Source organism: Asparagus officinalis, chromosome 3, assembly GCF_001876935.1.
Source record: "Asparagus officinalis chromosome 3, Aspof.V1, whole genome shotgun sequence".
In the NCBI taxonomy this organism is placed as follows: Eukaryota; Viridiplantae; Streptophyta; class Magnoliopsida; order Asparagales; family Asparagaceae; genus Asparagus; species Asparagus officinalis.
In genome coordinates this window covers 11,444,680-11,458,098 of record NC_033796.1, presented here as the reverse complement: position 1 = coordinate 11,458,098, position 13,419 = coordinate 11,444,680, and the positions used below count along the sequence as shown (strand labels likewise).

At 36.6% G+C, this 13,419-nt stretch overlaps 2 protein-coding genes across 2 annotated transcripts; both read left to right on the top strand.

Moving 5' to 3' along the window:
• On the top strand, positions 421–10,003 carry LOC109832996 (serine/threonine-protein kinase HT1-like). The gene is made up of 6 exons (XM_020400516.1): positions 421–1,273; positions 7,578–7,699; positions 8,180–8,388; positions 8,480–8,657; positions 9,302–9,436; positions 9,534–10,003. Exons 1-6 carry the CDS (start codon positions 934–936, stop codon positions 9,741–9,743), a joined length of 1,194 nt encoding a protein of 397 aa, XP_020256105.1. The 5' UTR covers positions 421–933; the 3' UTR covers positions 9,744–10,003.
• On the top strand, positions 11,086–11,859 carry LOC109832083 (serine/threonine-protein kinase HT1-like). The gene is made up of 2 exons (XM_020399526.1): positions 11,086–11,292; positions 11,390–11,859. Exons 1-2 carry the CDS (start codon positions 11,101–11,103, stop codon positions 11,597–11,599), a joined length of 402 nt encoding a protein of 133 aa, XP_020255115.1. The 5' UTR covers positions 11,086–11,100; the 3' UTR covers positions 11,600–11,859.

Sequence of the window (13,419 nt, the reverse complement as noted above, 5' to 3'; positions counted from 1 at the left end):
GATTTCCCTTTCCCTTTTTCGTTCAAACAAACACAAGAAATGAAAACTTAAAAGCGCTGTTACTATTGCAATTTTTTTGTTTTTTGTGTGACTTGACGATGAAATGAGGTGATTTCTTTGCGGGAAAAAAAGGAAAGTGAGAAATGTCATGAAAACTATTGAAATCATTTAAAAACTGAGTTTTCCGATTCCAATTTTTTTCGGAAAACAACCAAAAAGATCCTAAATGGAAAATGCATTTTTCACCTATTATTATAAAACTAAGGGTGCATTACGATATCCTGGAAATATTTCTTAACATGAATTTTAGAGTATAAGTTTGCAAATATGATTGATTTTGGGGGCGTATAGAGAAAAAAACCCAAAAACTTTTATTGAAATCCGCTCTCTTGTTCATGAGCTTAGTTACCATCGTTGAAATATATAAAAATCCCCATCTCTCTCCCTCTCTTTTTTCTTACCGCTTGAAACTAGAATCCATTGAAAGACACTTTTGGGGTTTCGAGCTGTGTTCCTTTTAAGGCTAGGTCAACGATAGCGGCCCCTCTCAATTTCCATCTCTCCTTCTTCTTCTCTTTCTTCGTTATTCACTTCCTTTTATAGTCACCAACCCTTTTGATCGTGTTGAATTCATTGAAATCGGTCGTTTTAGGCAGATTTCTGTGCTGGGTATCTTTTAATTTGGTGATAGATTTGGAAAGTTGAGAGCTTTTCAGGAAGATTTTTGGAAAATTTAGTAGGATTTTTTTTTTGTAAGTTGCTGCACAGAGAATTCATTGAATCGGTCCCTTCAGGCAAATTTCTGCGTTGGGTATCTCTTAGTTTGGTGATAGCTTTGGAAAGGCGAGAGCTTTTTAATAAATGTCCATTGCAAATAGTAGGATTTTTTAAAAGGATTTTTTTGTTCTAGCACAAAGAATTCTAGGTCTTGTGATGGAATCAAGGAAGGAAGAGAAGGAAATGGGTGTGGAGACTTCATCTGGGGCTAAAGAAGCGGGGTTGAGGTCTAGGTTGAAAGGGTTTGGGAGCTTTGGGAGTAGTTTTGGATCAAAAGATATGTTCTTTAGAGCAGATAAGATTGATCTGAAGAGTTTGGATGTTCAACTGGAGAACCAGCTCAATAAGGTTTGGAACAAGGGGAAGGGTACTAGTACTGAAAGGCCGAAAGAAGAGTGGGAGATTGATTTGTCGAAGCTTGAGATTCGATATGAAGTAGCTCGAGGAACTTATGGAACTGTTTATAGAGGCACTTATGATGGCCAGGATGTTGCAGGTAGCCAAAATTCTTTTTAGCTTAATGTGGTTTATTTGATTTCTGAATATTTATCTACTGCGTGGTTAGTATTGGTTGTTTTGTTATTGTGGCATATCATCTAAGTCGCCGATACAATCTTACATACTTCAAGCGTGCAAGTCTATTTAAAGCTCATTGTTGCCTACAGTTATGAACATGCCAAATTATGATATGGATATTGTATTAGCAATGAATTCAGCAATTATTTTTTATTTTACTCTGCGACTACTTTGCCATGGAGCAAACATTCTTGACCATTCTGACTGCTTTACCTCTAACCTTCATGGAATATCTACAATGCATGCTACTAATGCAAATAATATCAATAGCGGTTTGGAGGTCCAAATATTAGTCCATCAATGTATGATTAATGAAAAGAACGGATGAAATATCTTGGATTTAAGATGTTTACTTTGATGCATACAACAAAATTCATAAAGAATGTGAATGGTTAAAGCAATCTAAAAGATTTTACTATTTTTATAGTATCTCCATAAGCCCCACTCACTAACCAGTTCATATTTAATCTTCTGTTATGGGATGATCTATTTCACTCTGTGTATTCTTCTTCATGTAGTTTCTATTGTTTTGCTCTGTTACGAGAGAACTTCGCCTGTGTGAGTGAACAAAATGGTGAGGAGACTAGGATCTGAGAGCAATGTCTGCTCATATGAAATATTACTCTGTATGACGTGCGATACCTGACATGGAAGATATATTTTTGGATCTAAGTGGTATTGGTAAGATTACCTAAATTACAATTATTTTAAGAAAGAATGGGCAGTCTATTAATATTTGTGCAGTACTGCAACGCAGCATGCTTTTTACGTTGGGAACAAATTTTATGCTAGGATAAAAGTTTGATGTAAAAAAAATCAAAGACGTGTAAATGTTTTCTGAAACGTGGTGATGGAGATGAGGATGATAACAGTCTGTCCAAGAGTTTGCAAGTTGAGGAGGAAAATAACTGCTCAGCTATTTCCATAATGCTTCTAGAGGTAAATAGAGTGCAGTATATGTTTGGTAATTATATGGTTTAGCCTGCTATGTACATTCCCGAACCTCTAGTTTTTAAATTATTTGGGTTTGATTGGAACAAAATTATTCTTGAGCTTTAACTAACTAGCAACAAACGAAAATCTTCAGTTAACTATCCTAGTTATTTGTAATGATTACATTATACTTTTTCTTAAAAGCTCTTGCCTAAATGCATTCCGGAGGCATGTGTGGAACTTGTCAACTGTGCATTTTTAGGGTTGAGAGTGGATATTTTAATTGGTGGCATATGCACCACTTGGTTTTTATCGACACAGAAGGTTGTTAACCCATATTAACTGCACCATTTTCTCCATAGACGATGTAATTAAGAGGCTTCTTGAGCTTATTGCTTTTATTTGCCTGAATTTTGCTTGCCTTTTTATGATTTTTATGTGGTCATGATTTGATTTTCGCATTCTTTTCCATATTAGCGTGAAAAGGGCAATGTGCTTCTGTCATTGGCTTGCATTTTCTTATATTATTCTGATATTTCACTTTCCTCGTTTGTCTTATCTTGAATAGGTACTAGTTGTTATGATATGGGAGATCTTAAACGAGAAAATGTTTTTGTTTCCCATTTTGCTGTCCGTTCATGTAAGAAATCTTTTAATGAAATCAATGGCTTCCATTTTGTCAAATGCTCAAAGCACATAGGATCATGTCAGTTAAAAAGGATTGAACTCGAAAGACATGATTGAAATTTGCATGAGCATACAAAAATAATGTACATCTTTTGCAAAATGTCATATGTATTAACTGTAGGGATTTTTAGATCTTGTAAAAACCCCCAAAAAAACCATCAAACGCAGCAAATAAAATCACATAAAATTTAACGTGGAAAACCCTCAACAGGAAAAAAACCATAGGATCAAAATCAATCTACTATCACCTCCAAATTACAATATTTTACACGGATAAAGACTGCCAAACCCTCTCTCTCTCTACACTTTTTTTTCTTCTCTCTCTCTTTTTTTTTTCTCTAACAATAGAAGGATATATATAGAGAAACCAAAACCCTATCTCTAGTCTAACTTCCTAATTAGAATAAGATTCAAACTCCCAATCATGATGGAATCCAAACTCCTAATCATGATAAATCTCTAACCTTATCTAATTCTCATGAAGTTATACAAAGAATTAAAAACTCTATCCCAATTTGGAGTTTGAGTAGATACCCAACATATCCTCCCTCGACGGAAAATCTCCAAGTGTCTCAACGACTTCAGAAAAACTCACTATCTTTTTCTTGTTCTTCACCTCTCCCTTGTGGACAAGAGTCTGAGAAGAGTAATTTGCACCATTAACGGATCGTCCATCTAAATAGCAAATATGATTGCTATTCTTCCTCCCTCGCAAAATCAAATCACCATCTCTATACACATTGTACCACTCTCCTTCACCCACATACTTGTACCCACGTGATGCCATCTCACCTAGCGAAATTAAATTAGCACAACATGTCGGCACATATCTCACATGATGAAGAATTCCGACCTTTCCAGTGTGAAGCTTGAGGCGAACACATCCAACACATTTAACCTTCATCTTCTCGTTATTTCCAACAATCACATCGTCAAATTCTTCATCTGTCTTCAATGTGTTAAAATAATTTTTGTTGTTGCAAACGTGCATAGAGGCTGCAAAATCTAACACCCAAGTGTTACTCGCATCAGTACTTGTACTCTGCATCAATAAAACCACATCTTCATCACACACAACCACTGAGGAGTCCGTCTTCTTCCTATTTTCTTGAAGCGTTATCTGTCTAATACTCTTCAAATCATCACGCATCTGGGAACATCTGAACTGAATGTGACCCTTCTCTCCGTAATAATAACACTCCTTTTCGCTGTCGTCTCGGGCCCGAGATTTTGATCTTCCTCGATAACTGTCACATCTCCCTGTATTTCTCCCTCGATTAGAACCTTCAAAAGCTAGTGCACTCTTACCACCATTAGATGCGCTCTCCTTTTCCATCATTCATTCATTCTCACGTAGGAGTGCTGTCACATCGTCGAACTTCAAAGTCTGCTTCCCTGCAATTATCGTCTGAACTAACGGCTTGTACGACTTCGACAAGGAAGACAATAAGAGTAGCACCTGCTCTTCTTCTTTAATTTCCTTATCAATATTCATAAGTTAGCAAACTAGCTGATTAAAGGTATTGATGTGGTCTTGAATTGCTGTACCTTCTTTCATCTTCAACGAATAAAACTCTATCCTCAAACACAATCGGTTGGTCATCGACTTCGACGCATAAATCCCCTCGAGCCTTTCCCATAGCCCCCTTGGTGTGGTCTCTTGCATAACATTGTACTTGATCTCGGGGGCGAGTGTCAAACGAATTGTGCTAACCGTCCTCTTTTGCATGGAACTCCATTCAACATTCTTTAATCCTTTAGATTTATTCTCCTCCAAAGCTTGATCAACACCCTGCTACACAAGAATATCTTGAATCGTGCACTGTCATACTGTAAAATTTGTCTTGCCATTGAATAGCGTAATATCAAACTTCGGACCCGAAGAAGTCATCATCCTCTAACCACGATCAAAATTCAAATCAGTCCCTATAGTCATCATCCTCTAACCACGATCAAAATTCAAATCAGTCCCTATAGAGATTGAATTTGATAAAACCGACGTCAAAAACGAACTCAACACGATCAAAATTCAAATCAGTCCCTATAGAGATTGAATTTGATAAAACCGACGTCAAAAACGAACTCAACACGTTGAAAAACCCTAGGAACGATTCCTGGATCACCGAAATCCGCCTCCAAATTCTCGATCAAAAGACAAATCAACCTTAACCGTCGGATCTGTTGTTGCTACAGTATCACCGCTACAGTACCATGGACACTGCGTTGTGGTGAACAGTTCCTCCGCTACAGTACCTCGGTGAACAGTGTTGCTGCTGCAGTTCCGTTACCACAAATGTCGTTGCAAATCTCGAATCTCCACGAACCGTCGAACCCCGCTCTGATACCACTTGTAGAGATTTTTATATCTTGTAAAAACCCCCAAAAAAACCACCAAACGCAGCAAATAAAATCATACAAGATTTAACGTGAAAAACCCTCAACAGGGAAAAACCACGGGATCAAAATCAATCCACTATCACCTCCAAATTACAATCTTTTGCACGGATAAAGACTGTCAAACCCTCTCTCTCTACACTTCTTTTTCTTCTCTCTTTTTTTTTCTCTAACAATAGAAGGATATATATAGAGAAACCAAAACCCTATCTCTAGTCTAACTTCCTAATTAGAATAAGATTCAAACTCCCAATCATGATGGAACCCAAACTCCTAATCATGATAGATCTCTAACCTTATCTAATTCTCATGAAGTTACACAAAGAATTAAAAACTCTATCCCAACTTTGAGTTTGAGTAGATACCCAACATTAACGACCATGGTAGAACCCTTTTAGTCCACAACCTAGGTAAGTCCTCCATCATAATGATAACAAATAACTAAACCTTCTATTTAGGAAATAATAAACAAATAGATATGAGAAACACTAGGAACTTGTGTAACTTGAATGGGTTTGGGTTGGATTGGGTCTGGATGTGAGTAATGTGTACTTTGGGTTTTGTGTCTAACCTAACCCCACCCAACCTTATGTCGGTTTGGTTTTCTCAACCTGGGCTCAACCCAAATTCCAAATGAACAGGTCGGGTTAGTCGGGTCGGGTTGAGCCCAACCTGCGCCTTTGATCTCTTCAATCTTCCCTCCTAAACGTCCTAAATTTTCTACATTTGCTTTTCAGAAAAATTAAACCCGGTCTTGGCCTCCAATCTTGTCATCTCGAGACCACTTCCCTTAAAGATAGAAAAAGAAAAGTAATAGTAAAAAACCACATCTAAAGTGCTGATACTCTCTGTGTGCACATGAAGACAATGACCACCATGTCAAGCCTATGTTATCTTCCTTAATCAATCAACAACCTTTTATAATTTCAAAAGGTATGAAACTAATTGGATGCCTTCAAGGATAAGATAGGAATGGTTTCTGTTCCTATTAGTGTTGACCTTCATATGGAACTATGTAGTTGGAACTATTTTTGTTGACTTGTTCTAAACTCCTGATTTTTATATGACTATTGGTGAATCTAGAGGTAGGGACATAAAAAATATCCTGATAGGGTTGAATATAGATGGTAGGGACATAAAAAGAAATCCGGAGAAGGATCCCTTTTCTCACTTGTTCCCGTATTTGCTTAGCATTGTTGTATAGATTCGTATTTATAAGTTTATACATCAATCTAATATTCTAATTAATTACAGTAGGTTGTAATTTGATGAGAATGTGATTCTCTAGGGCCCATCTGCTTATTTTGTTCTTTTTTTAATGGAATATTTTGTTCTTTAGATAATCACAATACCTTTTGGGAACCTTATGATCTCTCTTGTTGATCTATTTTATCTGCAAATCTAGGGGAACTTCAACTGTTGCCCCCTGGTTTGCTACTATTGTTCTGATCTAGTACTTCATCTTGGGCCACAAGTGTACCTTTGATGTTGGAGATTATTTGCACTTGTGGAAACTGCTATGCTAGCTTGACATGCATGTGTATTTGGTTTGATGTATTTTACTTATTGAAGCCTTAGTATGGGTAAACATGATAACATAGTTGAATTGGTAAAGAAGTTGAGATAAAGGCTAGGCTGTCATAAATTTTGTTTACTGTCTACCCTTTCCATTTTAAGAGCTTTTGCAGTATTATTTAACAGGACCAGAGTGGGTTCCTGATAAAATGCTGCCAATAATTGGAATTTCTTCTCATTATTGTTTCTTACTTTCCCAGTTAAGAATACTGAATCGTCTGCAGATCATGTGAAAGGCAAACAAACCTTCCTATATAACATGTAGTAGTAGGTTTCCTTTTTGTGAATAGTCAAGGCAGCAATTAAGAAGTATCTGCTTTGTTCTTTAATACTAGTTAATTCAAGGTAGTTCCTACTATATGTGTAATTGATAGGTTTTATTCTTTGATCCCAAATATCTGTCTACTTCAGACAATTTGGTAAATGCCAGCGGGTCTATGTCATTTTTCTTTTCGGTAGATGGAAAAATTAATAGAATTTATGTTAGAAAGGTGAGACTAATGACTAATTTACCCATTATATTCTTGTATATGTATTTTGGTTGCGCATGGTTGAGAAATATATTCTTGCCATTGCAAGTTACTTTTCATTAAACTCAAAAGAGTATTGCTCATATTTCTTTTTTAATATAACAGTGAAGCTGTTGGATTGGGGCGAAGATGGTCTTGCTACAGATGCTGAAACTGCTGCTCTTCGGGCATCTTTTCAAACAGAGGTTGCTGTTTGGCATAAGCTTGATCATCCTAATGTTACAAAGGTATGCATTTCTATTGAACATTTTTTTAGCCTCATATAAATGCGTACTTGATTGGGTAAATTGCACCTAACCCCCTCATCTATACCTTCAGTCGCACTAAACCCCCATCGCAAATTTATTAGCACTTAGTCCCCCTCAGCTCCTGAGGAAGAAGGATGTTACTTGCAATCCATCTTTCTAGAAATGACATTTCAAGTGTGCCAACCGCTAGTAAATGCGTTGAGGTGGGTTTAGTGTAACTGAAGGTGTATAGAGGGGTTTATCTGCAATTTAACTTAATCTTAATCACATTAGCGCTTATCGGTTGCATACTTCAGCCTTAAGTTAAAATGTTCTTTTAGACTGCGATTCCATTCTTTACTATTCTTGAGTGTTATTTTCTAATATGTGAGTTTTTTTTTAAATTTAAAATAATGCTCCAATGTGTGTTTTGGTCTAAAATGGTGAAAATTGAGATCCAAGTTCTCTTATTTATTACAGTTTGTTGGTGCATCAATGGGAACAACAGATCTTAAGATTCCAATGAAGCATCCCACAAGCGACGGTCAGAATCACCTCCCAGCTCGAGCATGTTGTGTTGTTGTGGAATATCTTACTGGGGGAACATTGAAAAAGTATTTGATAAAGAACAGGCGAAAGAAACTTACCTATAAGAACGTGATTCAGTTGGCATTGGATTTAGCCAGAGGGTTAGTGATACAATTAACTACGAGGATTGGTTTAAATTGCTATCTACTTATAAAACAAAGGATTTGGATTTATTGTTTCCTCTTAATGTAGGTTGAGTTATCTCCACTCAAGAAAAATTGTTCATCGGGATGTCAAAACTGAAAACATGTTGCTTGATTATCCTAATAGAACCCTGAAGATTGCTGACTTTGGAGTTGCTCGTGTTGAGGCTCAAAATCCTAAGGATATGACTGGTGAAACTGGGACCCTTGGTTACATGGCTCCTGAGGTACTTATCTCACAAATTTTCTAAAGATAATATATTGTTTCAGTAGATATGCTTGATTATCCTAATAGAACCCTGAAGATTGCTGACTTTGGAGTTGCTCGTGTTGAGGCTCAAAATCCTAAGGATATGACTGGTGAAACTGGGACCCTTGGTTACATGGCTCCTGAGGTACTTATCTCACAAATTTTCTAAAGATAATATATTGTTTCAGTAGATAGCGAGTCATAGCGGATCAGGTGGACCTCACACTCTGATAGAGGGCTCTTTATAGAAATTGAATAGTGAGGAAGGAAGGAGATCTTGATACCTTTTCACTATGGATTATAAATCAGTGCAATCGGTATAAGTGGAATCACAATTATGTATGAATGCAATCACCAATACTGTATCATCACAATCATAATGCTTACCAGTGCAATCACCAACTTTAAAATTTGTGATGCCCACTTGTTGATCTCCTTCCTCACGATATGACTTTCTATAGAGGGACTGCTATAGGATTTTTTCCCCTCGTTTTGGTAAATGAGTTAGCAACTCATATCCAATATTCCCTTTTAGAAATCAACTTTATCTTCCTACGAAATGGAATGAATTCCTCTTGTTGCATAAGGTTTTTTAATGGTCTCTTCACATATAATGATCAGGTTCTCGATGGCAAGCCATACAATAGAAAGTGCGACGTGTACAGCTTTGGCATTTGCTTATGGGAGATCTACTGCTGTGACATGCCATATCCCGACCTCAGTTTTGCTGATGTTTCTTCTGCTGTTGTCCGTCAGGTTAGTGAATCACTGAATCTTGTCCTCCATCGAATTCCAGATTTGACAAGAAAGACCATAACATTTTTATTTTACTTCTGCTGTCATTACATGACAGAATCTAAGACCAGATATTCCGAGATGCTGTCCAAGTGCTCTGGCAAACATTATGCGAAGATGTTGGGATGCAAATCCGGATAAAAGACCCGATATGGACGAGGTTGTGAAGCTTTTGGAGGCAATTGATACCGATAAAGGACGTGGTATGATTGCTGAGGACGAGAAAGTTCGGTGCTGTCCTATGTTCTTTTCGAGTAAAGGGCGGTAACTCCTGATTCTTTTGAAGTATGAACCCTAATTTTCTCTTTTCTTTTCCTTGGTTATTGTCATTTGAGGAGCTTATACAGTGGCTTTCTTTACATGGACTTTGTCTTGGAATTTATTGGTGGTTCAAGCTTACATTGCTTGTTTATCTTTTGGATTGTTTGGGGGTATTTAAATTATATCTCTGATGAGAATGATACTGTTCTTGTAAATGGTTTTATCCTCCATTGTTAATAAAGTTTGTCAGGTGTGACTTTCTTGATATAGTTGTTGGCATAATATCAGTTTTCAAGCTAATTTATATAACACCTTGCTGTTTGAAAGAATGGTAGTAAAACCCATTTATATTTTAAAATTACACTCTTCTTCCTCTCAACACGTTTTCCTTTCTCCCAAGGACAAGACAGAGATTAGGAATTGAAAGTTGTACCAAATAGAGGTTAAAATCAAAAGGTTGAAGAGATTACCTTGACCTTCTACTAAAATTTTCTTCTTTGTTAATGGTCATGTTTTCTTGGGTTTTTCATGTAAAGAGCGGAGATATGTTTTGCAGTAGTTTGAGGAAGCAGCAGCTTTATTGAGGGGTATTTTTAGGGGGGAAATGTTAAAAGTTAAATGAATTTTTTTTTTCTTTCTTTTAAAACAGCAGGGAATGGTGTAGTGAAAAAAATAACGTTAAGGGGGTTCATAACAAACGGTCAAACATGAAGGGGGTTTCATAGTCTTTGATTTTTTGGATTTCTATAATGATTTTAGAAAGGGAAAAAATACGTATGAGGTGGCAGCTCATTTTGAGCTACCAAGGGACTGACTAGTGGTGAGACCATCCTGCGAGTCATAGCGGATCAGGTGGACCTCACACTCTGATAGAGGGCTCTTTTAGTCTTTGATTTTTTGGATTTCTATAATGATTTTAGAAAGGGAAAAAATACGTATGAGGTGGCAGCTCATTTTGAGCTACCAAGGGACTGACTAGTGGTGAGACCATCCTGCGAGTCATAGCGGATCAGGTGGACCTCACACTCTGATAGAGGGCTCTTTATAGAAATTGAATAGTGAGGAAGGAAGGAGATCTTGATACCTTTTCACTATGGATTATAAATCAGTGCAATCGGTATAAGTGGAATCACAATTATGTATGAATGCAATCACCAATACTGTATCATCACAATCATAATGCTTACCAGTGCAATCACCAACTTTAAAATTTGTGATGCCCACTTGTTGATCTCCTTCCTCACGATATGACTTTCTATAGAGGGACTGCTATAGGATTTTTTCCCCTCGTTTTGGTAAATGAGTTAGCAACTCATATCCAATATTCCCTTTTAGAAATCAACTTTATCTTCCTACGAAATGGAATGAATTCCTCTTGTTGCATAAGGTTTTTTAATGGTCTCTTCACATATAATGATCAGGTTCTCGATGGCAAGCCATACAATAGAAAGTGCGACGTGTACAGCTTTGGCATTTGCTTATGGGAGATCTACTGCTGTGACATGCCATATCCCGACCTCAGTTTTGCTGATGTTTCTTCTGCTGTTGTCCGTCAGGTTAGTGAATCACTGAATCTTGTCCTCCATCGAATTCCAGATTTGACAAGAAAGACCATAACATTTTTATTTTACTTCTGCTGTCATTACATGACAGAATCTAAGACCAGATATTCCGAGATGCTGTCCAAGTGCTCTGGCAAACATTATGCGAAGATGTTGGGATGCAAATCCGGATAAAAGACCCGATATGGACGAGGTTGTGAAGCTTTTGGAGGCAATTGATACCGATAAAGGACGTGGTATGATTGCTGAGGACGAGAAAGTTCGGTGCTGTCCTATGTTCTTTTCGAGTAAAGGGCGGTAACTCCTGATTCTTTTGAAGTATGAACCCTAATTTTCTCTTTTCTTTTCCTTGGTTATTGTCATTTGAGGAGCTTATACAGTGGCTTTCTTTACATGGACTTTGTCTTGGAATTTATTGGTGGTTCAAGCTTACATTGCTTGTTTATCTTTTGGATTGTTTGGGGGTATTTAAATTATATCTCTGATGAGAATGATACTGTTCTTGTAAATGGTTTTATCCTCCATTGTTAATAAAGTTTGTCAGGTGTGACTTTCTTGATATAGTTGTTGGCATAATATCAGTTTTCAAGCTAATTTATATAACACCTTGCTGTTTGAAAGAATGGTAGTAAAACCCATTTATATTTTAAAATTACACTCTTCTTCCTCTCAACACGTTTTCCTTTCTCCCAAGGACAAGACAGAGATTAGGAATTGAAAGTTGTACCAAATAGAGGTTAAAATCAAAAGGTTGAAGAGATTACCTTGACCTTCTACTAAAATTTTCTTCTTTGTTAATGGTCATGTTTTCTTGGGTTTTTCATGTAAAGAGCGGAGATATGTTTTGCAGTAGTTTGAGGAAGCAGCAGCTTTATTGAGGGGTATTTTTAGGGGGGAAATGTTAAAAGTTAAATGAATTTTTTTTTTCTTTCTTTTAAAACAGCAGGGAATGGTGTAGTGAAAAAAATAACGTTAAGGGGGTTCATAACAAACGGTCAAACATGAAGGGGGTTTCATGATAATTACCCAAGGTTTTTTGTGTAAATTGAAGAAGTTTTTTTGGATTAAAGTTGAAGGGTAATAATTTGAGTATATATCTTCTTTAGGTTAAGAATTACCATGAGTTTATTACAAATATGAATAACATTTAGAGTTAGATTGATTATGAGAAGTCACTAGAAGAAGCAACCGGCTGCAATTAGCCATTGAATAGTATAATCGATAGAGACCAGATGCAATGAAAATAATTCTTTTGCATCTTAGTTCGCATCTCCAAGTTACAAGCAAGTACAGGATAATATATAATTTGCAGCTGACTACCTGGGAAAGCAACAGGTTGTGTTCCAAAGAAACAGGTGCATCTTTGAGAGAACCAACCACTTACTTTATTCTAGATAGAAAAATACCTTACAAATTTCATGCATTTTTATATGATTGCGTTCTGACTAATCTTGGGCAATGCTCTTTGATAATTAATAAGAACTCCATTCGGCGTGTATTTGGCTTCATCAAAGTCAATACTTATATTAGTTAAATTGTTTAATTCCCAAGCCAGAAATATATCCTTGAATTAATGTTGGTAAACGATCGAAGCTAGACTGCGCGGATAATTTGGGGGAGAGCAAACAGCTAACGGCTGCGCATTGTTGGCAAGCATGCTTGTAGCGTAGAAAGATGATTACAGCCTGACGTTATCTTTGGTCTTGAAATAAAAAATAAAAATCGATGTTCTCTAATGTAAGCATGATGATAAAAAGATGTTTAAAACTATAAAGATACGAGGGCACCACATATAATATAGGCTGGTAACCAGTGGCGTAGCCAGGAATTTTGTTTGCCCTGGGCGAAAATTCTCCAAAGCAAAAAAAATTAAACAAACTAAGAGTGCTTTGATTAGATATTGATAAAAAAGACAAAGTTGTATCATACACATTCAAAATATGAGATACAAAAATTAAACAAAAGTATCTATCTAAGTCGAGCTCTACGAGTATGTCGTGAATCAAACTCCTCTACTATTTCTTCTGTGTCGAGGCTGGAGGTAATTTCTTTTTCAATATAAAGTATCATGTTATTAGCAAGCATTTCATCACCCATCTTGTTGCGCAATGATGTTTTTAT